The sequence below is a fragment of the Anomaloglossus baeobatrachus genome, chromosome 10, assembly GCF_048569485.1.
Source record: "Anomaloglossus baeobatrachus isolate aAnoBae1 chromosome 10, aAnoBae1.hap1, whole genome shotgun sequence".
In the NCBI taxonomy this organism is placed as follows: Eukaryota; Metazoa; Chordata; class Amphibia; order Anura; family Aromobatidae; genus Anomaloglossus; species Anomaloglossus baeobatrachus.
The window spans coordinates 191819925-191846959 of NC_134362.1; the positions used below are offsets into that span (position 1 = coordinate 191819925).

The window sequence follows — 27035 nt, forward strand, 5'->3', positions numbered from 1 at the left end:
TATATATTTAATGTTATATATTAAAAAATATAATATATATATATTGTGTGCATATGTGTGTGTATATAGATATATATATTTATAATATATATATATATATATATATATATATATATATATATATATTAATGTTATATTAAAAAAATATATATATATATTTTAATGTTATATTAAAAATGTGTATATATATATATATATATATATATATATATATATATATATATATATATATATAATTTTAATGTTATATTAAAAAAAAAATATATATATATATTTTAATAATATAATATTAAATATATATATTATATTATATTTTGCCAACGCTGAGGGTAATGAACAATCTGGTGCTGTTTTTGTTCCCTTCAGCAACAGCTGCGCATGCGGATCAAGCTGACATATAACCATAAGGGCTCGGCCATGCAGGACCTCGCCGAAGTGAGCAACTTCCCCCCTCAGTCCTGGCAATAAGAAGGCGCTGTGTCTACTCTTGCCCACCCCACCCCACCCAAGATGAAGGAACTCTGGGCTGGAGCCTCTGCCCTCGGATTGCCAATGATTGCACTTTGGGCCTTGGGGTAGCTGAAAAGGTTGAAGGACAAATTCTGCAACCGAGTGAAGCAACGACCGTGAGCGACGCGAGGCGAGGACACTGCTGCCTCTCCTCTTCTTGACACAAGAGGGAGCAGCCTGGCCTCCTTCAACCCCCGCACCCTTTCCCGCCGGGAATTAGTTGATTTTCCTAAGGCGGGTGTCATGGGATTATTTTTTTTTTTTCTTCCTTTTCCATCCACCTTTTTTTTTTTTTTTCCTCCTCTGTACATTCCTGCAGACATCTTTCCTCTCACATCCTCCCCTCCAGTCTCCTCTTCTTATTCTCTCATTTTCTTTCGGACGGAGAGAAGTTCTTATTTTTAGAATATTATTAAATTGTGAAGATCCTGGGGATGAATCGCTGCTCCCTTTTCCTTTTGCACCTTCTTCTGGATACTTAAGTGCTAGTTCTGCAGCCGCCCCCCGCCCCCCAAATCTGCCACTTGGTGCCCTGATAGTAACTTCTGTGTAAATTACTGCTGTCGTTCTCTGCGCCCGGGTTACAGTGCCTCACGCTGGTTATATTGGGTATAGGGCGATGGTAAACGCTGCAGACGATCCCGTCCCGGGACGGCATGTACGTGTGACATTTATGGTACCGGAACCGTGACTGTCGGGGTACCTGGATCTTCAGTGTCTGATTTTTTTTTTTTTTTTTTTTCTTTTTCTTTAGTTTCCGCTGCTAATTTTTTTAGTCATTTTGTAGATTGGCCGTGCCCACTAAGAAAACGCAGCGTCGCCTCCCGAATGAAATTATTCTGTAAATATGGAGAGAGGTGCCGTTTCTCGGTGGGAACGATCGGCCTTCTCGCAATGAATTGCTCCAGACCCCGAGATGGACATTGTAACAGTTTCACAAGAAAATGGATCATCCATTAAGAACAAATGCAAGCGGCGACGCAACGCAGACAAAGATGAGCAGCTACATCCAAGCTCACACCCCATGTGCCCCCCTCTAGTCTCCGGGCAAACATCATTCTTCTTGGGGGTTCTATCCGGCTCCCCTCCCAACCTATAAATCATCCGATTTTTTTTTATTTATTTTTTTTTAATTTTTCTTTTTCTACCCCCCCCCCCCCCCAAGTTACAACTTTCAACCCCCCTCTCCATAGATCTCCCTGATGGCCTCATTGAATTGAACATCCAAACTTCATCTGTGAAGTGGGGGGGGGGCAACAACGAACTGCTAATTACCGCAGACTTATTTTTTTTTTTTTGAGATGGAAAAGTAAACTTGTAAAAAAACAAACAAAAAAACACAAAAAAAAAAACGAAAAGAAAAAAAAATAAGTCGTTGGGGAGCATTAAAGGGTGTAAACATTTTCATGGGTTACTAGACTGCTGTGTATTATCGTCTTTTTGGTTGAAACAAATTATAAAAAGTGACTAATAAAGAGTAAAAGAAAAAAAAATCAAAACAACGAAATCAAACGAAGGATATGGTTTGTACCAAACTTGTCCGTCCATAGCTGATTTGGCCGTTTGTATTCTTAAGGGGGGTTGTGCTCTAATTGATAGAGTGGGTTAAGGGTCCGAAACCCGGAACGGCCAGTGATCAAGGTCATCAGTTTGGTGAGTGGTCCAAAACCCAGAACAGCCGGCGAGCACAGGTCATCAATATCAAATTGGTGCGGGATCCTGAACCGGGATTGGCTGGCTATTACAGGTCATTGATATCAAATGGGTGAGGGGGACCGAAACCAAGAACGACCGGCGATCAAAGGTCATCAATATGAGATGGGTGAGGGGTCTGGAACAGCTGATGCTCACAGGTACTCAATATCAAATGGGTGAGGGGGTCTGGAACCCAGAACTACCGGCGATCAAAGGTCCCCAATATGAGATGGGTGAGGGGTCTGAAACCCGGTACGGTAGACAATCACAGGTCATCAAATTGGTAAGGGGTCTGATACTTAACAGCCGGTGATCACAGGTCATCGATGTCAAATAGGTGAGGGGTGCGAAACCCAGAACAGCCAGTGACGACAGGTTGGCAATATCAAATCGGTGAAGGGTCCAAAATCCCCGGCGATCACTGGCTATCAATATCAAATGGGTGAGTGGTCCGAAATCCTGAACAGCCGGTGATATCAGGTCATTGATACCAATTGGGTGAGGGGTCCGAAACCCGGAATGGCTGACGATCACAGGTCATCAATATTAAATTGTTGAGGGGTCCAATACTTAATAGCCGGAGATCACAGCTCATTGATGTCAAATCGGTGAGGGGTCCGAAACAGCCGGCAATAACAGGTCATCAATATCAAATGGGGGGAGGCGTTTGGAACAGCCGGTGACCACAGGTCGGCAATATCAAATTGGTGGGGAGGTCCAAAATCCCCGGAGATCACTGGCTATCCATATCAAATGGGTGAGAGGTTCGAAACCCGGAATGGTTGACGATCACAGGTCATCAACATCAAACTAGTGAGGGGTTCGGAACAGCTGGCAATCACAGCTCATCAATATCAAATGGGTGAGGGGTCCGAAACCCGGAACGGCCGACGATCACAGGTCATCAATATTAAGTATCGGACCCCTCACCAATTTAACAGCCGATGATCATAGGTCATCGATGTCAAATAGGTGAGGGGTCTGAAAACAGGAACAGTCAGCGATCGCAGGTCATCAATATAAGATGGGTGGGGGTCTGAAACGGCTGACAATCACAGGTCATCAACATCAAATTGGTGAGGGGTCCGATACTTAACAGCTGGTGATCACAGGTCATTGATGTCAAATAGGTGAGAGGACTGAAACCCGGAACGGCCAGCGATTTATAGGTCATAGATATCAAATGGGGGAGGACTTTGGAACAGCAAGCGATCCTAGGTCATCAATATCAGATGGGTAAGGGGTCTGGAACGGCCAGCGATCATAGGTCATCAATATCAAATGGGTGAGAATGCCGAAACACGGAACAGCCGGTGACCACAGGTCGGCAATATCAAATCGGTGAAGGGTCCAAAATCCCCGGTGATCACTGGCTATCAATATCAATTGGGTGAGGGGTCCGAAATCCTGAACAGCCGGGGATCTCAGGTTATTGATACTAAGTGGGTGAGGGGTCCGAAACCCGGATCAACCGGCGATCACAGTTCATTACTATCAGATGGGTGAGGGGTCTGAAACTCGGATTAGCCGGCAATCACAGGTCATCAATTTGGTGAGGGGTTTGAAAACCAGAACGGCCGGCGATCATAGGTCATCGATATCAAATGGGTGAGGGGTCCGAATTCCGGAATGGTTGGCGATCATAGGTCATCGATATCAAATAAGTGAGGGGGCCGAAACCCGGGACAGCCGGCGATCACAAGTCATAAATATCAAATGGGTGAGGGGGCCAGGACAGCTGGCAATTACAGGTCATCAATTTGGTGAGGGGTCCGAAAACCAGAACGGCCGGTGATCATAGGTCATCGATATTAAATGGGTGAGGGGTCCGAATTCCGGCATGGCCGGTGATCATAGGTCATCAATTTCTAATCAGTGAGGGGACCGAAACCTGGGACAGCCGGCGATCACAAGTCCTAAATATCAAATGGGTAAGGGGTCCATAACAGCTGGCAATCACCGGTCATCAATTTGGTGAGGGGTCCGAAAACCAGAACGGCCAGCGATCACAGGTCCTCAATATCAATTGGGTGAGGGGGGTCTGGCACAGCCGGCGATCACAGGTAATTGATATCAAATGAGTGAAGGGTTCAAAACCTGGAACAGCCGGTGATCACACGTCATTGATATCAAATGGGTGAGGGGTCCGAAACCCAGAATAGTTGGCGATCCTATATGACTCTCATGGTGTGGGACGTTACCTGCAACCAAAAATTCACGCGGCTTGGATCATAATACAACTAAATAGCAGTGGAAACTCCAAACCCCCTGCAGAGTTAAAAAAAAAACAAAAAACAAAAAACCAAAACCGTGTTCTGCTGTCACCACTAGAGGGAGCTCCAGAGCTTGCTGCATACGGGTTCAGCAGCTCTGTCATTGGAGCGCCTCCTACTGGTGGCTGCAGACAATATGAAGTTTCAGACACCGCTATAAAGGTTCAGAAATTATGGCCACAGAAGAGATTTTTTTTTTTTTTTAAATCCGGTAATTTTTTATTTTCATTTTAGGCGTAAATATGACTGTGCGTGGCTAGAAATTAGATAAAACAAGGAAAAAAAAAAAAGATTGCATATGCTCCTGTCACATCATCACAATGAGCTCCCTGACAGATTCTCAGTTAGATTATTCTGCAGGTAGCAAAGAGGCTACAAAAGGCAAACTGCAACATTTTTAATGAAATCAAATTGCACAAATTATTTTTAGCCCAAAATGCATTTAAATACAGAAAAGAATGATCCCCAAAGATGAACAAATCCCTTCATGTATTGTGCGGCTCTGCTCAATTCCATAATGGAAGGTGAGTGGTGACGACCGAGGATGTTGTGTACAGACATACCTGCCATGATTGACAAATATTGTGTATTTGTTCAGGCAGGAATGTGCAGAAGTGATGTCATCGGTGCGGATGTGATGTCATTAGTGTGGTTGTGATGTCAGTGCGAAAATGATGTCATCAGTACAGATATGATGTCAGTGTAGAAGTGATGTCATCAGTGCGGATGTGATGACATCAGTGTTGTGATGTCGTCAGTACAGATATGTCATCAATACAGATATGTCATTAGTGCCGCTGTGATGTACGGTAATCAGTGCAGAAGTGATGTCATCAGTGCGGGATGTCATTAGTGCCGCTGTGATATCATTGGTGCGGATTGTGTTGTCATCAGTGAGTATGTGATGTCATCAGTGAGTATGTGATGTCATCAGTGAGTATGTGATGTCATCAGTGAGTATGTGATGTCATCAGTGAGTATGTGACGTCACCAGTGCGCACTTGCTGGATTATTGAGCAGTTGGATTTATTCACATTCTTATTTTTTTAGCCAAGTCGTGGCCTTTACTATCATTTTTCTGGAATACAAATACATGACCTCATAAAGCCTATAGGGTGGTCTGGCTGCTGAGGCTATGTGCCCTCCCCACCTGTCACTCATTAAACCCCAGATCACAGCCACCTTTATCACTTCAGCTGTCGTGAAACTACAACTCCCAGCATTCCCTCACCATCATTATCAAGCGCCCCAATGTCCAATCTTAAAGGGCAGCTCTATGTGTGTGTAGTCGGGTTACCAGTGACTGGTATCGTCTCATATCCACTTGTACGGATTACCCTGAGTGTAATAGCACGTGTGCAGACAGCTGACAGCTCACGTCGCGCCTTCTACGTCATGCTAAGGGCAAGGTCATCTTCTGGCAGGTGATTTGCCAGCACTTAAGATGGCGGTTAGTGGGCGGTGTAATTTGTGGGAAGCAGCGTACGCAAGGTGGGCGTGGCTATTTTATTGGATTAGAAGGGCAAGTGTCAGCCTGCAGATGATTGGCTGAAAAAAATCTTGCTGTCACTTGTCTAAAGGGGCGGGGAGCTCTGGGATTGGTCGGGTGCCTGTTGGCTGTCAGTCGTTCTGCAAGCCGTGAAAATGGACGTCCAGAGACCGGGTCCGGTACTGGGACCCAACGGAGAGGGAGGGCCTGAACCGAGCCGGCCGCATACCGCCACCCGGGGAGCAGCGGTGCGAGTGCTTAAGGTGGGCGACTGTCATTGGAGGCGATTGGCTGCATGCACTGGCCAGAGCCCTGTGATTCCTCCTATCTCTAGAGCGACACCTAGCGGGACCAGCGGGCATCTCAGGCATCAGCTGTCAGTACAGGAGCCTGTGCTGTGTATACTGTGGGGTATACTGTGGGGTATACAGTGGGCTTCTCTACATATTCCCAGGGGTATATATCCTGTATACAGGGGGCTTCTCTACATATTCCCAGGGGTATATATCCTGTATACAGGCGGCTCCTCTACGTACAGGGGTATATATCCTGTATACAGGGGGCTCCTCTACGTACAGGGGTATATATCCTGTATACAGGGGGCTCCTCTACGTACAGGGGTATATATCCTGTATACAGGGGGCTCCTCTACGTACAGGGGTATATATCCTGTATACAGGCGGCTCCTCTACATACAGGGGTATATATCCTGTATACAGGCGGCTCCTCTACATACAGGGGTATATATCCTGTATACAGGCGGCTTCTCTACATATTCCCAGGGGTATATATCCTGTATACAGGCGGCTCCTCTACGTACAGGGGTATATATCCTGTATACAGGGGGCTCCTCTACATACAGGGGTATATATCCTGTATACAGGCGGCTTCTCTACATATTCCCAGGGGTATATATCCTGTATACAGGCGGCTCCTCTACGTACAGGGGTATATATCCTGTATACAGGCGGCTCCTCTACGTACAGGGGTATATATCCTGTATACAGGGGGCTCCTCTACGTACAGGGGTATATATCCTGTATACAGGCGGCTCCTCTACGTACAGGGGTATATATCCTGTATACAGGCGGCTCCTCTACGTACAGGGGTATATATCCTGTATACAGGCGGCTCCTCTACGTACAGGGGTATATATCCTGTATACAGGCGGCTCCTCTACGTACAGGGGTATATATCCTGTATACAGGCGGCTCCTCTACGTACAGGGGTATATATCCTGTATACAGGCGGCTCCTCTACGTACAGGGGTATATATCCTATATACAGGGGGCTCCTCTACGTACAGGGGTATATATCCTGTATACAGGCGGCTCCTCTACGTACAGGGGTATATATCCTGTATACAGGCGGCTCCTCTACGTACAGGGTTATATATCCTGTATACAGGGGGCTCCTCTACGTACAGGGGTATATATCCTGTATACAGGGGGCTTCTCTACATATTCCCAGGGGTATATATCCTGTATACAGGGGGCTCCTCTATGTACAGGGGTATATATCCTGTATACAGGCGGCTCCTCTACGTACAGGGGTATATATCCTGTATACAGGCGGCTCCTCTACGTACAGGGGTATATATCCTGTATACAGGCGGCTCCTCTACGTCCAGGGGTATATATCCTGTATACAGGCGGCTCCTCTACGTACAGGGGTATATATCCTGTATACAGGGGGCTCCTCTACGTACAGGGGTATATATCCTGTATACAGGGGGCTCCTCTACGTACAGGGGTATATATCCTGTATACAGGGGGCTCCTCTACGTACAGGGGTATATATCCTGTATACAGGGGGGCTCCTCTACGTACAGGGGTATATATCCTGTATACAGGCGGCTCCTCTATGTACAGGGGTATATATCCTGTATACAGGCGGCTCCTCTATGTACAGGGGTATATTTGTCCTGTATACAGGCTCTGTATATACACACAGGGGTGTATACGTCCTGTACACAGGGGGATATGATATATACACACACAGGGTTGTGTACGTCCTGCATACTTGGGGGCTTCTCTATATATACAGGGGTATATATCCTATATGCAGCGGGTTCCTCCTATATATACACAGGCATGAATACGTTCTATATATGGTGGCTGTATATACACAGTGGTATACCTACTGTATACGGGGGCTTCTCTATATATACACATATGCCTCCTATATGCAGGGGGCCTTTTTATATATATATATATGTATATATGTATATATGTATATATGTATATATGTATATATATATATATATATGTATATATATATAATATGTATATATATATAATATGTATATATATATATATAATATGTATATATATATATATATATATATTCTCTCTATCCTGTATATGATGGTGCTATATACACAGTGGTGTATACCTCCTGTATACGGGGCTTTCTATATATACATATACGTCTATATAAGCAGGGGCTCCTATATAAATCCACAGGTATGTATACGGGGGGGGGGCTTCTCTATATGTACAGGGGTATATACATCCTGTATACAGGGGGGGGGGCTCCTCTATATGTACAGGGGTATATACGTCCTGTATATGGAGGCTCCTCTGTATGGATAGGGTATATCTTCCTGTATACGGAGGCTCCTCTGTATATACAGGGGTATATGTGTCCCGTATACGGAGGCTCCTCTGTATGGATGGGGTATATTCATCCTGTATACAGAGGCTCCTCTGTATGTTCAGGAGTATATACATTTTGTATATGGGGAGCTCCTCTGTATGTACAGGGGTATATATGTCCTGTATATGGAGGCTCCTCTGTATTTACAGGGGTATATTCATCCTGTATACTGAAGCTTCTCTGTATGGATAGGGTATATTCATCCTGTATATGGAGGCTCCTCTATGTAAAGGGGTATATACGTCCTGTATATGGAGGCTCCTCTGTATGTAAAGGGGTATATACGTCCTGTATATGGAGGCTCCTCTGTATGTACAGGGGTATATTCATCCTGTATACGGAGGCCCATCTGTATGTAAAGGGGTATATATGTCCCATATACAGAGGCTCCTCTGTATGTACAGGGGTATATTCATCGTGTATATGGAGGCTCCTCTGTATGGATATGGTATATATATTCATCCTGTATACAGAGGCTCCTCTGTATGTATAGGGGTATGTGTGTCCTGTATATGGAGGCTCCTCTGTATGTAAAGGGGTATATATGTCCCATATACAGAGGCTCCTCTGTATGTACAGGGATATATTCATCGTGTATATGGAGGCTCCTCTGTATGGATAGGGTATATATATTCATCCTGTATACAGAGGCTCCTCTGTATGTATAGGGGTATATACGTCCTGTATATGGAGGCTCCTCTGTATGTACAGGGGTATATTCATCCTGTATACGGAGGCTCCACTGTATGGATAGGATATAGTCATCCTGTATACGGAGGCTCCTCTGTATGTGCAGGGGTATATACGTCCTGTATACGCAGGCTCCTCTGTATGGATAGGGTATATCTTCCTGTATACGGAGGCTCCTCTGTATATACAGGGGTATATATGTCCCGTATACTGAGGCTCCTCTGTATGGATAGGGTATATACGTCCTGTATATGGAGGCTCCTCTGTATGGATAGGGTATATCTTCCTGTATACGGAGGCTCCTCTGTATATACAGGGGTATATATGTCCCGTATACGGAGGCTCCTCTGTATGGATGGGGTATATTCATCCTGTATACAGAGGCTCCTCTGTATGTTCAGGAGTATATACATTTTGTATATGGGGAGCTCCTCTGTATGTACAGGGGTATATATGTCCTGTATATGGAGGCTCCTCTGTATTTACAGGGGTATATTCATCCTGTATACTGAAGCTTCTCTGTATGGATAGGGTATATTCATCCTGTATATGGAGGCTCCTCTATGTAAAGGGGTATATACGTCCTGTATATGGAGGCTCCTCTGTATGTAAAGGGGTATATACGTCCTGTATATGGAGGCTCCTCTGTATGTACAGGGGTATATTCATCCTGTATACGGAGGCCCATCTGTATGTAAAGGGGTATATATGTCCCATATACAGAGGCTCCTCTGTATGTACAGGGGTATATTCATCGTGTATATGGAGGCTCCTCTGTATGGATATGGTATATATATTCATCCTGTATACAGAGGCTCCTCTGTATGTATAGGGGTATATGTGTCCTGTATATGGAGGCTCCTCTGTATGTAAAGGGGTATATATGTCCCATATACAGAGGCTCCTCTGTATGTACAGGGGTATATTCATCGTGTATATGGAGGCTCCTCTGTATGGATATGGTATATATATTCATCCTGTATACAGAGGCTCCTCTGTATGTATAGGGGTATATGTGTCCTGTATATGGAGGCTCCTCTGTATGTAAAGGGGTATATATGTCCCATATACAGAGGCTCCTCTGTATGTACAGGGATATATTCATCGTGTATATGGAGGCTCCTCTGTATGGATAGGGTATATATATTCATCCTGTATACAGAGGCTCCTCTGTATGTATAGGGGTATATACGTCCTGTATATGGAGGCTCCTCTGTATGTACAGGGGTATATTCATCCTGTATACGGAGGCCCATCTGTATGTAAAGGGGTATATATGTCCCATATACAGAGGCTCCTCTGTATGTGCAGGGGTATATTCATCGTGTATATGGAGGCTCCTCTGTATGGATATGGTATATATATTCATCCTGTATACAGAGGCTCCTCCGTATGTATAGGGGTATATGTGTCCTGTATATGGAGGCTCCTCTGTATGTAAAGGGGTATATATGTCCCATATACAGAGGCTCCTCTGTATGTACAGGGATATATTCATCGTGTATATGGAGGCTCCTCTGTATGGATAGGGTATATATATTCATCCTGTATACAGAGGCTCCTCTGTATGTATAGGGGTATATACGTCCTGTATATGGAGGCTCCTCTGTATGTACAGGGGTATATTCATCCTGTATACGGAGGCTCCACTGTATGGATAGGATATAGTCATCCTGTATACGGAGGCTCCTCTGTATGTGCAGGGGTATATACGTCCTGTATACGGAGGCTCCTCTGTATGGATAGGGTATATCTTCCTGTATACGGAGGCTCCTCTGTATATACAGGGGTAGATATGTCCCGTATACTGAGGCTCCTCTGTATGGATAGGGTATATTCATCCTGTATACGGAGGCTGCTCTGTATGGATGGGGTATATTCCTCCTGTGTACGGGAGGCTCCTCTGTATATACAGGGGTATATAGGTCCCGTATACAGAGGCTTGCTCCTCTGTATGGATAGGGTATATTCATCCTGTATACGGAGGCTCCTCTGTATGGATAGGGTATATTCATCCTGTATACGGGGGCTCCTCTGTATGGATAGGGTATATCTTCCTGTATACGAAGGCTCCTCTGTATATACAGGGGTATATATGTCCCGTATACTGAGGCTCCTCTGTATGGATAGGGTATATTCATCCTGTGTAAGGGAGGCTCCTCTGTATATACAGGGGTATATAGGTCCCGTATACAGAGGCTCGCTCCTCTGTATGGATGGGGTATATTCATCCTGTATATGGAGGCTCCTCTGTATGGATGGGGTATATTCATCCTGTATACGGAGGCTCCTCTGTATGGATAGGGTATATTCATCCTGTATACGGAGGCTCCTCTGTATGGATGGGGTATATTCATCCTGTATACGGAGGCTCCTCTGTATGGATAGGGTATATTCATCCTGTGTACGGGAGGCTCCTCTGTATATACAGGGGTATATAGGTCCCGTATACAGAGGCTCGCTCCTCTGTATGGATGGGGTATATTCATCCTGTATACGGAGGCTCCTCTGTATGGATAGGGTATATTCATCCTGTGTACGGGAGGCTCCTCTGTATATACAGGGGTATATATGTCCCGTATACGGAGGCTCCTCTGTATGGATAGGGTATATTCATCCTGTGTACGGGAGGCTCCTCTGTATATACAGGGGTATATAGGTCCCGTATACAGAGGCTCGCTCCTCTGTATGGATGGGGTATATTCATCCTGTATACGGAGGCTCCTCTGTATGGATAGGGTATATTCATCCTGTGTACGGGAGGCTCCTCTGTATATACAGGGGTATATAGGTCTGTTTTCAGATGTTTTGCTGACCTCCGTCTTCTGATCTGTTTGAAAGAGAGAAAAACATTTTTAGGACTTTTTTTTTTTTTTTTTATATACAGAGAAACATGAAGCGCAGCGGCAGTAAGAATTGCCTGAGCCAGAAGTGCTGTTTGGGATCACGAGAAAGAGAGTGGCTGCGAGAAGACCCCGGCCGGGGCTGTGTCTACGTGTACGGCACGGACCAGACGTCCTCCATCTGCGACCTCCATGTGGCGCTCTGCTCTGCGGACACCGCGGCCTCGGAGATCCTCCTCGGTGAAGGGACGGACGGATTATATGTGCAGCTGCACGGAGACCTGGTCAGGTGAGACCCTACCATTGTATATCGTGGTTATCCTGCCTTATGCAGAGAACAGGCTGCCACAAACAGCAGCTTGTATCCCGCTGACTTGTTACCCAATGATCCGCATAACCCGGTCCTTGCTGTGATTGCTCCGGACCCCTTTATAAATCGTATTCTCTTGCATTGAGCAAATATTGGCAGACTCGGCTCGTTTGTCCTGGGATTATGGGACCCCTAGATAAAGATGTCTATTCATTAAGTTGGCAGCGTTTACCATCATTGTGCAATGACCGATGAGGGGCACGAAATGGCACAGGGTTTAGGTAGTAACTTCTATAAGAAAGGGACTGCAAGCTATTCCACCTCCTTTTTATCCATCCGCCATACTTTCCACTGCAGCTCTGCTTGTTTGACGTATATTAGTAGTAATCGATGGGTTAGCCATTGTGTCCCTTCATTGTCGGTTTAGTGTGTATGTATTTACTTATTTTAGGAGATTAGATCCTCGGGAGCGCCCCCTGCACATGATCTACAAGTACTTGTCCGACCTCGGATTTCGGGACACCACCAGGATCCAGGAGGAGGCGGCCCACTCCGACCTCAGCTGTATGATCCGATTTTATAACGGTAAGCGGACAAGGTTATAGAAGCCGTGCACGTGAGATGGCCCAGATGTGTGCATATATTAAAAAAAAAAAAAAGCAAAAAATGCAAAAAAAAAGTTTAAAAAAATGCATAAAAAAAGCAAAAAATGCAAAAAAATTTAAAAATGCAATAAAAGTTAAAGCAAAAATGCAAAAAACGTTTCAAGCAAAAAAATGGAATAAAAATGCAAAAAAGTTAAAAAAAAACAAGCAAAACATGCAAGAAAATGGAAAAAAAAATCTTAAAGGTTTAAAAAAGATGCAAAAAAAGTTTTAAACAACAAAAAATACAAAAAAGCTTAAGATAAAGTAATGCAAAAATTTTTTAAAACGGTTTAAAAAAAAAAATTCAATTTGTTTTGGTCATTGTGACTCAAAACAGTATTAAGGGGTTAATTACCACACCTGCTTGTCTCTTATCATTGGGGACTTGCACAACCTGCAGATCCTCAAAAACTATTCCCTGCCCCATAACCGGCGGCAGACGACAGGGGGAACAATGCGGACCTTCAGGTTTCACAAACTTTTTTTTTTTTGGGTGGTGGGTGACAGTTTTAAAGAACTATTTATGTGCACCATAGAAGATCTCTAGGGGTGTGGATTGGCCACTTTCTGAGATGTGTGGTGGTTTTTTTTTTTTTTTTTATTATTCTTTTTTTGTGTGTTTAGTGTGATGTTGCAGTTTCTGGAGCTACTTATTATTTTTGGCTTTTTGTTCCTCCTTTCCTGGATTGTTGAAGAGCTGGATTGTCTACATGTCTTTGCGGAAGGGTTGGTGCTCACGGACCGGTGACTGAAACTTTGTCACTGGATGATTTATTTGAGGGAATCTGGAGGGGCAACTCCATTAATTAATAAAAAATAAAGTCTTTAGAATTAGACACCAGAAATCAAGAAAGCAAAGATCTGCTCGGTTCCAAGGTGCTCGTCTACACCTCTTTATGGACTATGATGCAGACTCCCATCCAGATCAATGGGAGGCAGAACTACAGCCGTCTCCCCACGCCGCCGTACTCCCCTTTTTGCCTTTTCTCACTCCCCTTTTTCCCCTTTTCTCACTCCCCTTTTTCCCTTTTTGCCTTTTCTCACTCCCCTTTTTCCCTTTTTGCCCTTTTCTCACTCCCCTTTTTTGCCTTTTCTCACTCCCCTTTTTCCCTTTTTGCCTTTTCTCACTCCCCTTTTTCCCTTTTTGCCCTTTTCTCACTCCCCTTTTTTGCCTTTTCTCACTCCCCTTTTTCCCTTTTTGCCCTTTTCTCACTCCCCTTTTTTGCCTTTTCTCACTCCCCTTTTTCCCTTTTTGCCCTTTTCTCACTCCCCTTTTTTGCCTTTTCTCACTCCCCTTTTTCCCTTTTTTGCCTTTTCTCACTCCCCTTTTTCCCTTTTTGCCCTTTTCTCACTCCCCTTTTTCCCTTTTTGCCCTTTTCTCACTCCCCTTTTTCCCTTTTTTGCCTTTTCTCACTCCCCTTTTTCCCTTTTTGCCTTTTCTCACTCCCTTCTGTAATCATGTCCCAAGGTGGTGATGTAGGAGGGGGGGCTTTGGTAGGTTCCGTGCTGAAATTGGCATCCTGTCGCCTCCCCACGATCTCAAGTCGGGACGGCCGAGATTGGCAACATTTAAACGGTTAAGCAGTGGTGATCGGCGCTGGCTCCGGTTGCTGCTGTTGGAGGCAGCTGCCAGCTGTGTTGCGCTGCTGACGCCTTAGCCTGCTCTGTGCACCTGGTTCTTCCTATGTCTGGAAGGAGTTGCTGATATTTTCCCTTTTATATCTGGAGGGTTAAGGATATGACAAGAAGGCGGTGGCTCAATTTTTTTTTTTATTATTATTATTATTATTATTATTATTATTATTATTATTTATTATTATTATAATATGAGGAGGGGCTTTGCGTTTAAACCCCTCCCCCTTGACTGCTGTGTTTCCTGTGATGAGTTTTTGTATCTTTCAGAGAAGCCGAGTTCTGTGGAGCAGCTGGACCGGATTCTGCTATCGGGGGTTTACAACGTGCGCAAGGGCAAAACCCAATTGCACAAGTGGGCGGAGCGGATGGTGGTCCTGTGCGGCACCTCCCTGATCGTGTCGTCCGTGAAGGATTGTCAGATGGGGAAGATGCACATTCTGCCCCTTGTGGGTGGTAAGGTGAGGCCCCCGGGCCGTGGCGGCTCCATGGTGCTGTTATTTCTGGGCTTGCGACACTTTATGGTGCGTTCACCCCTGCACAGAGCCATGCGGGGCCGTAAACCGGGGATTATGTGCGCTGTGACCTGCAGGCCTGGTTGGCACGGTTTGTAACCAGCGACTTTATAGTTTTTATTGCTCCTTATATTACAGTCTGTGCTGTGTAGGAATAATTGGGTTTCATGGGATATAGTGAGTGGAGGGTTAGAGAAGTCGCTATATATATATATATATATAATATGTATATATGTATATATGCAGCTTCTAGTCTTCTACAAGTGACTGGTTATCCAGACAGATCTCTTCTCTGCCATTAGCATTATTATTTACTTATTTTTTTTTCTCTTCATCTTTTAGATAGAGGAGGTGAAGCGGAGGCCGCACTGTCTGGCCTTCTGCTCTGCTGAGGCCCAAGCTCCAACCTATCATGTCAGCTACGATTCTGCAGCAGAATATCAGAGATGGCTCCGCCAGGCAACCAAGGTGAGCGGATAATGAGGCACTTTATACCAGGGACTGTACTGATCCTGAGTTACCTCCTGTATTATACTCCAGAGCTGCACTCACTATTCTGCTGGTGGAGTTACTGTATACTTACATTACATTACTGATCCTGAGATGCACCCTGTATTATACCCCGGAGCTGCACTCACTATTCTGCTGGTGCAGTCACTGTGTACATACATTACAAATCCTGAATTACCTCCTGTATTATACTCCAGAGCTGCACTCACTATTCTGCTGGTGGAGTCACTGTGTACATACATTACATTACATTACATTACATTACTGATCCTGAGATGCACCCTGTATTATACCCCGGAGCTGCACTCACTATTCTGCTGGTGCAGTCACTGTGTACATACATTACAAATCCTGAGTTACCTCCTGTATTATACTCCAGAGCTGCACTCACTATTCTGCTGGTGGAGTCACTGTGTACATACATTACATTACATTACTGATCCTGAGATGCACCCTGTATTATACCCTGGAGCTGCACTCACTATTCTGCTGGTGGAGTCACTGTGTACATACATTACATTACATTACATTACTGATCCTGAGTTACCTCCTGTATTATACCCCGGAGCTGCACTCACTATTCTGCTGGTGGAGTCACTGTGTATTTACATTACATGACTGATCCTGAGATTCACCCTGTATTATACTCCAGAGCTGCACTCACTATTCTGCTGGTGCAGTCACTGTGTCTATACATTACATTACTGATCCTGAGTTACAACCTGTATTTTATTATTAATTGGGCATAAAGTAATTGCTACAGAATAGTGAGTACAGCTCTGGAGTATAATACAGGACTTAACTCAGGATCAGTACTGTAATGTATTATACTCCAGAGCTGCACTTCTCTGCTGGAGGAATTACTGTATGCTTAATATTAAACTATAATAATAATAAAAAAAAATACAGGCTGTAACTCAGGATCTGTAATGTATGTACACCGTGATTGCACCAGCAGAATAGTGAGTGCAGCTCTGGAGTATAATACAGGATGTAACTCAGGATCAGTAATGTAATGTATGTACACAGTGATTGCACCAGCAGAATAGTGAGTACAGCTCTGGAGTATAATACAGGAGGTAACACAGGATCAGTAATATAATGTAATGTACACAGTGACTGCACCAGCAGAATGGTGAGTGCAGCTCTGGAGTATAATACAGGAGGTAACTCAGGTTCAGTAATGTAATGTATATGCACAGTGACTCCACCAGCAGAATAGTGAGTCCTGCTCTGGAGTATAATACAGCATGTAACTCGGGACCAGTATAGCATACGTACCAGCACAGTATGAGGACATGGTGGTACCCCTGGGGTGCACACACCTCATGTTGAGAGCCATGTACTTATTGCTACCTTCCTGTTGTCTGCAGGTCGTCTCTCAGCGGCTGAGCACTGTGGATCTCTCGTGTCAGAGCCTGGAGGAGATCCCGGAGCAGCTTTTCTACTGTCAGGACATCACTAACCTGAATCTCCGCCACAACTTCCTGCAGCTGCACAGCGCGGCCGGCGTCGGCAGTCTGTGCAGGTTGGTCCATGTCTTCTTCTGATTTGCACCGCCGATTGTGTCATGAGTCGTGGAGGGGATTATCTGGCTTCTTCTTTCTGCTCTTCTCAAGGTTTTCACAGCTGAAAGTTCTGAACCTGTCGCAAAACAAGCTGGGAGCCTTCCCCCTCCAGTTATGTGAGATCCCCACTCTCACGGAGCTGAACGTGTCGTGTAATGGGCTGACGCAGCTACCACCCCAGATCGGGCAGATGCTCAGGTCAGTGACTGCCATCATAGACCATTGTGATCGGCGGGGGACTTATCCTGCAGGAATGGGGTCTCTTGAGCGTTTCTCCGTGGTAGATGGGATTGTGTGTTTGGTCCTTCTCTGCTGCAGTTCTTGACTGGTCATCCGGGGCAGATATTGACCTTGCCTTTACCCCATATGTTCTTCTTATTTATTCGCAGCCTTCAAACCCTAAACCTTGATGGAAACGGGCTGACGTCGTTACCGGAGGAGCTGGGCCTCCTCCAGCAGCTCTCCACCCTCGGCCTCTCCTTCAATGATCTGAGCAGCATACCCCCCGTGTTTGAGAAGCTTTGCTCGGTGGATAGATTATGCATGGCCGGGAACTGCTTGGAAAATTTAAGTCTGCAGATGTTGAGCAACATGGCGCACGTGAAGTCCTTAGACCTAAGGTAAGCTTCTGCTGCAGCAGGGCAGTGTCAGGAATCTGCAGAACCCAGCAAGTCGTCCTAGTAAAATCCATCCTCCACCGTAGGATGAACCATCTCACACAAGTCATCGGCACCTTGGAAGGAATCGACCACGTCACTCAGTTGGATGTACGGGAGAACCTGCTGACGGCCCTCGACCTCCGCTGCTTGGGGAACTTGGAGCAACTGCACTGCGAACGCAACCAGCTGAAGGAGCTGACGCTCTGCGGCTTCTCCCTGAGAGCAGTTTATGCCACTTCGAACCGTACGTGGTCAGCGCTCCTGTGCGTGCCGACCTCTGATCCTCCAACCATCTTGCATTGCATCCTTATCTTTTTCTTTTGCAGGGCTGACCTCCATGAATGTATACCTGGCTCCTTCCCAGCTGGTTTCTTTAGACTTGTCCAGGTAAGAGTTTGAGCCCTGTTGATCCAGCACCATGGAAGACCTTATTCATTATGTTCGGAGCCACTCCATGTTGGCACCATGTTAGACCTTAATCTTTACTCTCGGATCTACTCCATGTTGGCACCATGGAAGACCTTAACCTTTACTCTCGGATCTACTTCATGTTGGCACCATGTTAGACCTTAACCTTTACTCTCGGATCTACTTCATGTTGGCACCATGTTAGACCTTCATCTTTACTCTCGGATCTACTTCATGTTGGCACCATGTTAGACCTTCATCTTTACTCTCGGATCTACTTCATGTTGGCACCATGTTAGACCTTCATCTTTACTCTCGGATCTACTCCATGTTGACACCATGTTAGACCTTAATCTTTACTCTCTGGTCTACTCCATGTTGACACCATGTTAGACCTTAATATTTACACTCTTCCTTTTTGTTTTCCTCCTTGCTCCAAAAAAGTGACTTAGCTTCTGTACAGTCTTCTCTCGTCAGATTTACTAAATGCAAACTATCTTATTATTTTTAAGGAACTGCTTATCATCTGTGCCAGATTGGATTTGTGAAGCCAAGAAACTGGAAGCTCTCGATCTCAGCTGGAACCAAGTGTCAGAGCTCCCATTGAGGTATATGGGGAAATTGACGCTACAACTGATTATTATTGGAGCTTCTGTTACTGATTTTGTGCTTCTCCTATAGGGTAATGGGGTGTCCCAAGCTAAGGAAGCTGCTCCTTGGACATAATCAGATGAAGAACCTGCCGTGCCCTAGTGACTGCATCCCTCTGGAAAGTCTGGATATCCAGCACAATCTACTGCGACACCTCCCGGACTTCTTTTTCACTGTAGCCATAAAGTGAGTTACCTCACAACTTTGAAAACTCCTTTTTAATATAAGTTTCAGGTTTCTAACCTGATCCAAAAGTAAAAAAAAAATCTGAAACATGGGAGTGTCTCTCCCAGTAATATAGGCTGGATGTGAGGTCTGTGTGTCTCTCCCAGTAATATAGGCTGGATGTGAGATCTGTGTGTCTCTCCCAGTAATATAGGCTGGATGTGAGGTCTGTGTGTCTCTCCCAGTAATATAGCCTGGATGTGAGGTCTGTGTGTCTCTCCCAGTAATATAGGCTGGATGTGGGGCCTGTGTGTCTCTCCCAGTAATATAGGCTGGATGTGAGCTCTTTGTGTCTCTCCAAGTAATATAGGCTGGATGTGAGCTCTTTGTGTCTCTCCAAGTAATATAGGCTGGATGTGAGCTCTGTCTGTCTCTCCCAGTAATATAGGCTGTATGTGAGGTCTGTGTGTCTCTCCCAGTAATATAGGCTGGATGTGAGCTCTGTGTGTCTCTCCCAGTAATATAGGCTGGATGTGAGCTGTGTGTCTCTACGAGTAATATAGGCTGAATGTGAGCTCTGTGTATCTCCCAGTAATATAGGCTGGATGTGAGGTCTGTGTGTCTCCCAGTAATATAGTGTGGATGTGAGGTCTGTGTGTCTCTCCCAGTAATATAGGCTGGATGTGTGCTCTGTCTCTCCCAGTAATATAGGCTGGATGTGAGGTCTGTGTGTCTCTCCCAGTAATATAGGCTGGATGTGAGCTCTGTGTATCTCCCAGTAATATAGGCTGGATGTGAGGTCTGTGTGTCTCTCCCAGTAATATAGGCTGGATGCGAGGTCTGTGTGTCTCTCCCACTAATATAGGCTGGATGTGAGGTCTGTGCGTCTCTCCCACTAATATAGGCTGGATGTGAGGTCTGTGCGTCTCTCCCACTAATATAGGCTGGATGTGAGGTCTGTGTGTCTCTCCCACTAATATAGGCTGGATGTGAGGTCTGTGCGTCTCTCCCACTAATATAGGCTGGATGTGAGCTCTGTGTGTCTCTCCCAGTAATATAGGCTGGATGTGAGCTCTGTGTGTCTCTCCCAGTAATATAGGCTGGATGTGAGCTCTTTGTGCATTTCCCAGTAATGTTCCACCATTCTTTTTTGTGTTTCTTTAGTCTCAGGTTTCTTAACGCATCTGCCAACGCACTGGAGTCCCTGCCATCGATGTGCAGTGGAGAGGAGACCGGGACGAGGCTGCAAGTCCTCTACTTGACCAACAACCTACTGACTGATCAATACGTGCCCTTCTTGACCATACATGCAAACCTCAGGATCCTGCACATGGCATATAACCAGCTGGAAACTTTCCCAGCCAGGTGAGAGATGAAGCCAGAGTGTTTATGGCCGCCATATACTAGTAATTTCGCCTTTTAACAGCCCGAACCTTTGCCTTGCAGCAAACTGAACAAACTGGAGAACTTGGAGGAGCTGAACCTCAGTGGGAACCGTCTGAAGTTCATCCCCAGCACCGTATCCAACCTCAAACATCTGCACACCCTCATCGCTCACTCCAACTGCATCGGCGTGTTCCCCGAGATTTTCCATCTGCCGCATATCCAGGTCTCACCCCCACCTAAATCCTGCACAATCAGACCTTCCTGACTCTCCGCTTCTAGCTCTGATCCCCTATTATCTCTCCTCTCCCCCCTCTCTTACCCCTGCAGGCTGTGCTGCAGCTGTAGACTTGTGTACATGGTGTCATCTCATTGTCACTGACTCGGCCTCTGGCATGAGATGTTGCTGCTCTTTGTTCCTGCAGCTGGTTGACCTGAGCTGTAACAGTCTGATGGAAATCCCGGCGCCCGATACCCTGCCGCCCGCCCTGCAAGAGCTGGACCTGAAGGGGAACGGGGACCTGGTCCTGGACCATCAGCTCCACGACATCTTCAGGTATCGTACAAGTCTCACCATCGTCCTGCACCACACCTCATACTGCTGGGGGTCTCAGTAATCGAGAGATCAGGGGTCTAGAACGTGGCTCTGCGTCCTGAATGGAGCAGACGTCTGCAACCTCCAAGTCTAAAGGGGTGCCAAGGGGCATAGAGGCCGAGCATGTGCACCTCTGCTCCATTCAGCCCCGTTCTTGGGTCGGTTTAGCGATCATCAAGTTATTCCGTATCCAATGAATAGACGATCACGTGAGTATTTTGGTGTTTTCACAAAAATGTGGAAGCCCTGGCTGAGAATCTTAACTGTCCCCAGTGACGTAAGTAGAGTTTGGGGGGCCCCAGTGCAAATTTTGGACCGGGGCCCCCTCCATGTACACACACTTGGGGTATGGGATAATGACGCTGACACTTGGCGCTTTCCCTCAGCACCCAGCTTCCCCATGATCTGATATACACCTTTCCCTCAGCACCCAGCTTTACCATATCAGAGCATGGGAAAGTGGGGTGTTGAGGGGAAAGAGTCTGCATGTAACTTTGTCTTCCCTTGTATATAGTTCTCCAAATCAATAATTGCCCCCACATAGCCTTCCATATAGTATAAAGGGTCCCACATAACCCTTTATTTTAGAATGCACCCCCATAGTCCTCCATGTACGATAATGCATTTCTCATAGTCCTCCATGTATAAAGTAGCGCTCCAATTATTATAATGCAACTCCCATAGTCCTCCATGCATTATAGTTCACCCCATATTTCTCCATATATTATACTGCACCACATAGTCCTCCACATATTATAATGCAGCCCCATAGTCCATGTAAAAGGTAGCCCCTATAGTCCTCCATATCTTATAATGCAGCCCCATAGTCCTCCACATATAATAATGCAGCCCCATAGTCCTCCATGTTTTATTATGCACCCCCATAGTCCATGTATAAGGTAGCCCCCATAGTCCTCCATTTCTTATAATGCAGCCTCATAGTCCTCCATGTATAATGCACCCCCATAGTCCATCTATAAGGTAGCCCCCATATCTTATAATGCAGCCCCATACTCCTCCATGTATAATGCACCCCTATAGTCCATGTATAAGGTGTCCTTCATATTGTATAATGCAGCCCCATACTCCTCCATGTATAGTGCACTCTTATAGTCATGTATAACCCTACCTGGCCCGGTCGCGTTGGCGGTCGTTACGCCCCTGACCGTCCCCTCTATCCTCTTCCTGCAGTCACATCCCAGTCCTGAAAATCGACAACAAGCCGCTGCCCAACGCTGAGATGTCGGTGCCGTCCATTCCCTGGAATCACGGCCTAGCGGAGATGTCTGGGCAGAGGAACAAGTGAGTATTGTTCTCCACCATGATCGATGGGCACTGCCCGGGTTGCGGCAGTAATGGTGGCATCTTTGTCTGTCCGCAGGCTCTGTGTCTCTTCATTGGCAGTCTGCGATTTTGCGGAGGGGGTGGAGGCTCTTTACGGCATGTTCGATGGAGACAAAAACGAGGAGGTGCCGCGTCTGCTGCAGTGCACCATGGGGGACGTGCTTTTGGAAGAATTGCAGCAATCGAGCTGCGATCAAACGTTCATGTGCCACACGTTCCTGGTGTCCCACAGGTCTGTGCCTTTCGAATCCTCACATCGGTATTCCATTCCTTGTCCTCCATGCTTTACACTTCCTCATGGCATAAATATATGGACAGTTTGCTCTTATCTACATCTCTCACCTTTCATTCATAAGATTCTCGGGAGATCCATGTCTGACCTATAGATCTTCCTGGGAATCTGTCTCCTGAGCTTTTCGTAAATGGGGAAAAAAAGATGGTAGGCGTGTGAGACATGTAATGTCTGACAGTTTGCTCTCTTAAGCTACATCTGTCACCTTTTTAGTTTATAATAAGATCTGGAGGCAGATTCTCAGGGATATCCTTGTTTGGACTAGAGATCTTCCTGGGAATCTGCCTCCTGAGCTAATCGTAAATGAAAGAAGATGGTAGCAGTGTGAGACATGTAATGGCTGACAGTTTGCTCTCTTATTCTACATTGGTCACCTTTCATTTACGATGAGCCGGACATGGGATAAAGTTAGAGGTACAGTACATATGGAATCCGTTAACCCTCTCATGATCATGCTTCCTGTATCTTCTCCCTTTAGGAAGCTGGGGACAGCAGGTCAGAAACTGGGCTCTTCCGCCCTCTTGTGTTACATCGGACACACTGCACCCGAGCACAGCAACAACTTCTCCCTGACGGTAGCCAACGTGGGGACGTGCCAGGCCGTGCTGTGCCGGAATGGGCAGCCGCTGGTCTTATCCCGCATGTTCAGCCTCGAGCACTGCCGGGAGGATCTTCTGCGGATTAAGGAGCAAAAGGCTATTATCACAGAAGTAAGCCTGGACCCATCTCCCTTCTTCGTGGGGTCTGTAGTGATTTCTCCATTATTTTGTCATTTTTCCTCTTGCAGGACAATAAAGTGAACGGCGTAACCTGCTGCACGCGGATGCTTGGCTGCACATATCTACACCCATGGGTGCTTCCAGAACCTCACGTCACCAAGTTACCCCTGACTGTGCAGGACGAGCTTCTGATTCTAGGAAACAAGGCTTTGTGGGAGCATGTGCCGGTCGAAGAAGCCGTACAGACCATTCGGCACTTGCCGGATCCACTTTCCGCCGCCAAGAGGTTGTGCACTTTAGCGCAGAGCTACGGGTGCCCGGATAATGTGGTCGCCCTGGTGGTTTGTCTTAATATCGGAGAGGACACCTGTACTTGTGAAATGCATACTCTCACTTTACCCAGTCCGTCCGGTTTGGCCTCCGGAGCCGCCACGAAGGAATCTCCAGACTCGGTGACCCCATCTTCCAGTAGCGGCATCGCCTCGGAGTTCAGCAGCGAGATGTCGGTGTCGGAGGTCAGCAGCGAGGTGGGCTCCACGGCCTCGGATGAACACGCCGCGGCTGGAATGGATGGAGGCCTCATCCTCAGGCCGGAGCGGCGATGTAGTCTCCATCCGGTTCCCTCAGCCAGCACATTTCAGCGGCAGCCATCGTGTGCCACTTTCTCCAGCAACCAGTCGGAGAACGGTCTGGACAGCGACGACGACTTGCAGGCCGAGGGCCTTCATCAAACGGGCAGCCGGGTGGAGGTAGAGGTGGATATTCACTGCAGCAGGCAGCACTCCCCAGAGCCTTTCGTATTTCAGGGACTGGATGAGGATTGCGGTGGAATTTCCATGCACATCCTACAGCAAAATGCCATCAATCACAACCAGAGCCACGAGAAGGACGACCTTCCCTCCTCATCCTCCTCGTCTTGTCTCTATCGGAAGAAACACTCCAACGGCTCCGTGGTGCCTCTGGAAGAAATCCTTAACCTCATCGAGGTTGCGTCTGAGGCTCCCAAGAAAAAAACTGGCTACTTCTCGGCACCTTCACAGCTGGAACCTGAGGATCGCTTCGTGGTTCCTCCACACCTGGAAAATGAGGTTCGCCAGCAATTAAATGACTTGGAGTCTGGAGCCGAGGATCGAGCCAATGCCTTGGAGGAGTTCGACACTGCTTTGTGACCCGAGAACTGAGGTCCCTGCTCCTAAAATATCCCGTAATGTGCAGCAGATGGATTTGCCAATCACCGCATTCCCATTCCGAGCCAAATGTTAAGTTCTTTTTTTTATTTATTGATAGAATTTTTAATTGAAGGTTATTGAGCCAATGAACAAATGTGAATTTAGTCCAAATAATTTATATTTTTTACCACTTTGGTCCTATTGAAGGTACTCTGATGTGACCGATCCACCTCCGTAGAGGGGAGCGGACGGACCCTTTCCCCTATAACGAGGACTTTTGCATAACTTTTTCAATACCTCTCGAGCCGTGATGGGGACAGATCCATCCTGACGGAGCATTGGACGGTTGATATCACTATCTCGATACCGTGTGGGTGCGATGCCCGCAGATATCAAGTGGCTTATTTGCATAGGCGCGAAGAACGACACTTTTTGGGAATGTTCGCATCTTCTGAGCCATTCTTGATCAACCTTTTCGGATCGGCAGGAGCTCGGTCCGGTCTACAGGCCGAGGACTCGTACATTCCCATCGGATTCTAAACACTAAGACATATGAACCTCCGTTACGTATATATATTTTTTTAATGATCAACTATTACAGCTGAACGTCTTGCACAGTGGTATGACCAGTGGACATGAGCCAATTTTTTTTTATTTTTAATATATATGCACTTTGATTTCGGGTCATGGTACCGAGACTTCGCCTGATGCAACTAGAGAAACTTTTGTGACATCCCGTGGCCTGGGCCACGTCCGATATTGCTAGATACTTGTCCGATTTGCACTAAATGCTTTATAAATCCTGCAGATTGCATCGCTGCCCCCCTCCCCGTGTCCTCCTCCCGTCCGCTTTTGGTTGTGAATGATCCCAAAATCTTGGCCTGGACCCGGAGCTGATGCTCCACAATGCTTATATGTATGGAGTCCTCACTATTCCTACTTTTTATGGCTTGGTAGAATATCACTGCCGTGTTGCCACAAGAAAAAAATGTCGCCAATGGAGAAAACAAAGCGTTGAGTGTTTTGGGGTCTTTTTTTTTGGTCCTGAGCCTTTGATATCAAGCTGTAGACGCCATGATGTTGGTCTTGCTCATGGTGACATTACCTGTTCGTTTCATTCCGTGCCAGTGTTATGGGGACCCCTTTACTTCCTAAAAAAAAAAAATGTGAATTACCCAGATATCTCGGTGGTCCCACATTAATGCCACAAGGGTCGTATACAGAGAGGTGCGAGCTTTTATATAGGGTTTTCTGCTTTTATTTTTAACATTTGACCATAGAAGAGGTTTCCAAAGCTGCGTCTCACGTCCACATTAACCTTTTTATTATTTTAATACAATAATATATACTGTTATGTGGTGACGAAGAGAAAGCAATAATTCAATTTCCCTTTTTTTTTTTTTTTAATTATTATATATATATTTTTTAATTTTTTTTATTTATTTATTTTTTTTTTCCCGGTCATCAGCTGTGCCGTTCTAGGCTCCTGACCGCTGCAGACAATTACAGGTCTCCTTGTAGCAGGCGAGTGGAAAATGGACAATTATCGCTTCCTGGGTAAGAATGCATTATTAAAGGGGTTACATTGATGGCCTGTCCTTAGGATAGGTCGGCCGGGGTCTGACATCCCACCCCTCGATCAGCTGTTCTCTGTATTGGCGGATGCAGCAGGCAGCCAGAAATGCTCAGTTCTGGAGCTGCTCCATCTTGTAGTACTGCACATGGGCCTCCTATTGATTTGGATATGGAGTATTGGCAGCTATCAGTTGGAGTGGCTCCGGAATTGACCATTTCTGGCTGCTGCTACCGCCGCCGGGTCCGGGAACAGCTGATCATCGGGGTGTGTGGTGTTCGAACCTGGCCCATCAGACACTGATGACCCATCCTCAATGTAAAAGTAGTGGACAACCCCTTAAGACAGACAGGAGGGATACGCAGCCCTTTGAGACGATTTGTAGAAAAGTTTGTTTTAATTGGTAAATTGTGCATTATATTGCAGCTTTTTGATTTTTTTTTATTTTTTTTTTTAAAAAAAAAAATGTGATCAGTAAAAAAAATTCCAGAAGTTGTTGTTTTTTTTTTTTTATTTACAAAATAAACTAATTTTTCTTCGGCGCTCCATTGGGAGACCCAGACGATTGGGTGTATAGCTACTGCCTCCGGAGGCCACACAAAGTATTACACTAAAAAGTGTAAGGCCCCTCCCCTTCTGCCTATACACCCCCCGTGGGATCACGGGCTGCTTCAGTTTTATGCTTTGTGCGAAGGAGGTCAGACATCCACGCATAGCTCCACTGTTTTAGTCAGCAG

The 27035-nt window shown here is 46.0% G+C and overlaps 2 protein-coding genes across 4 annotated transcripts in view; both read left to right on the forward strand.

The window, feature by feature from the left end:
* Window positions 1–2017, forward strand: part of AP1G1 (adaptor related protein complex 1 subunit gamma 1) — a 133589-nt gene extending 131572 nt beyond the window's left edge. For both annotated transcript variants that reach the window (XM_075326040.1, XM_075326041.1), the window contains one exon: window positions 367–2017. In XM_075326040.1, coding sequence (XP_075182155.1) covers window positions 367–468 — 102 coding nt within the window. In that variant the 3' untranslated portion in view covers window positions 469–2017. The remainder of the gene's footprint in view (window positions 1–366) is intronic.
* Window positions 2018–6105: 4088 nt separating this feature from the next.
* Window positions 6106–27035, forward strand: part of PHLPP2 (PH domain and leucine rich repeat protein phosphatase 2) — a 28513-nt gene continuing 7583 nt past the window's right edge. Inside the window, exons 1-19 of one of the 2 annotated variants that reach the window (XR_012727309.1) lie at window positions 6106–6230; window positions 12203–12447; window positions 12920–13053; window positions 15018–15208; window positions 15605–15730; window positions 17146–17300; window positions 17392–17538; window positions 17730–17960; window positions 18044–18243; window positions 18326–18386; window positions 18920–19015; window positions 19089–19244; window positions 20388–20588; window positions 20670–20832; window positions 21032–21162; window positions 22393–22503; window positions 22583–22777; window positions 23316–23547; window positions 23625–26282. Coding sequence is in view for 1 of the 2 variants with exons in the window: in XM_075326042.1 (XP_075182157.1) it covers window positions 6123–6230; window positions 12203–12447; window positions 12920–13053; window positions 15018–15208; window positions 15605–15730; window positions 17146–17300; window positions 17392–17538; window positions 17730–17960; window positions 18044–18243; window positions 18326–18386; window positions 18920–19015; window positions 19089–19244; window positions 20388–20588; window positions 20670–20832; window positions 21032–21162; window positions 22393–22503; window positions 22583–22777; window positions 23316–23547; window positions 23625–24725 (3984 nt within the window). In the remaining variant the exon portion in view is untranslated. Of the gene's footprint in view, window positions 6231–12202; window positions 12448–12919; window positions 13054–15017; window positions 15209–15604; window positions 15731–17145; window positions 17301–17391; window positions 17539–17729; window positions 17961–18043; window positions 18244–18325; window positions 18387–18919; window positions 19016–19088; window positions 19245–20387; window positions 20589–20669; window positions 20833–21031; window positions 21163–22392; window positions 22504–22582; window positions 22778–23315; window positions 23548–23624; window positions 26777–27035 lie in introns of those variants that run through there. The other variant, XM_075326042.1, reaches the window with a different exon arrangement.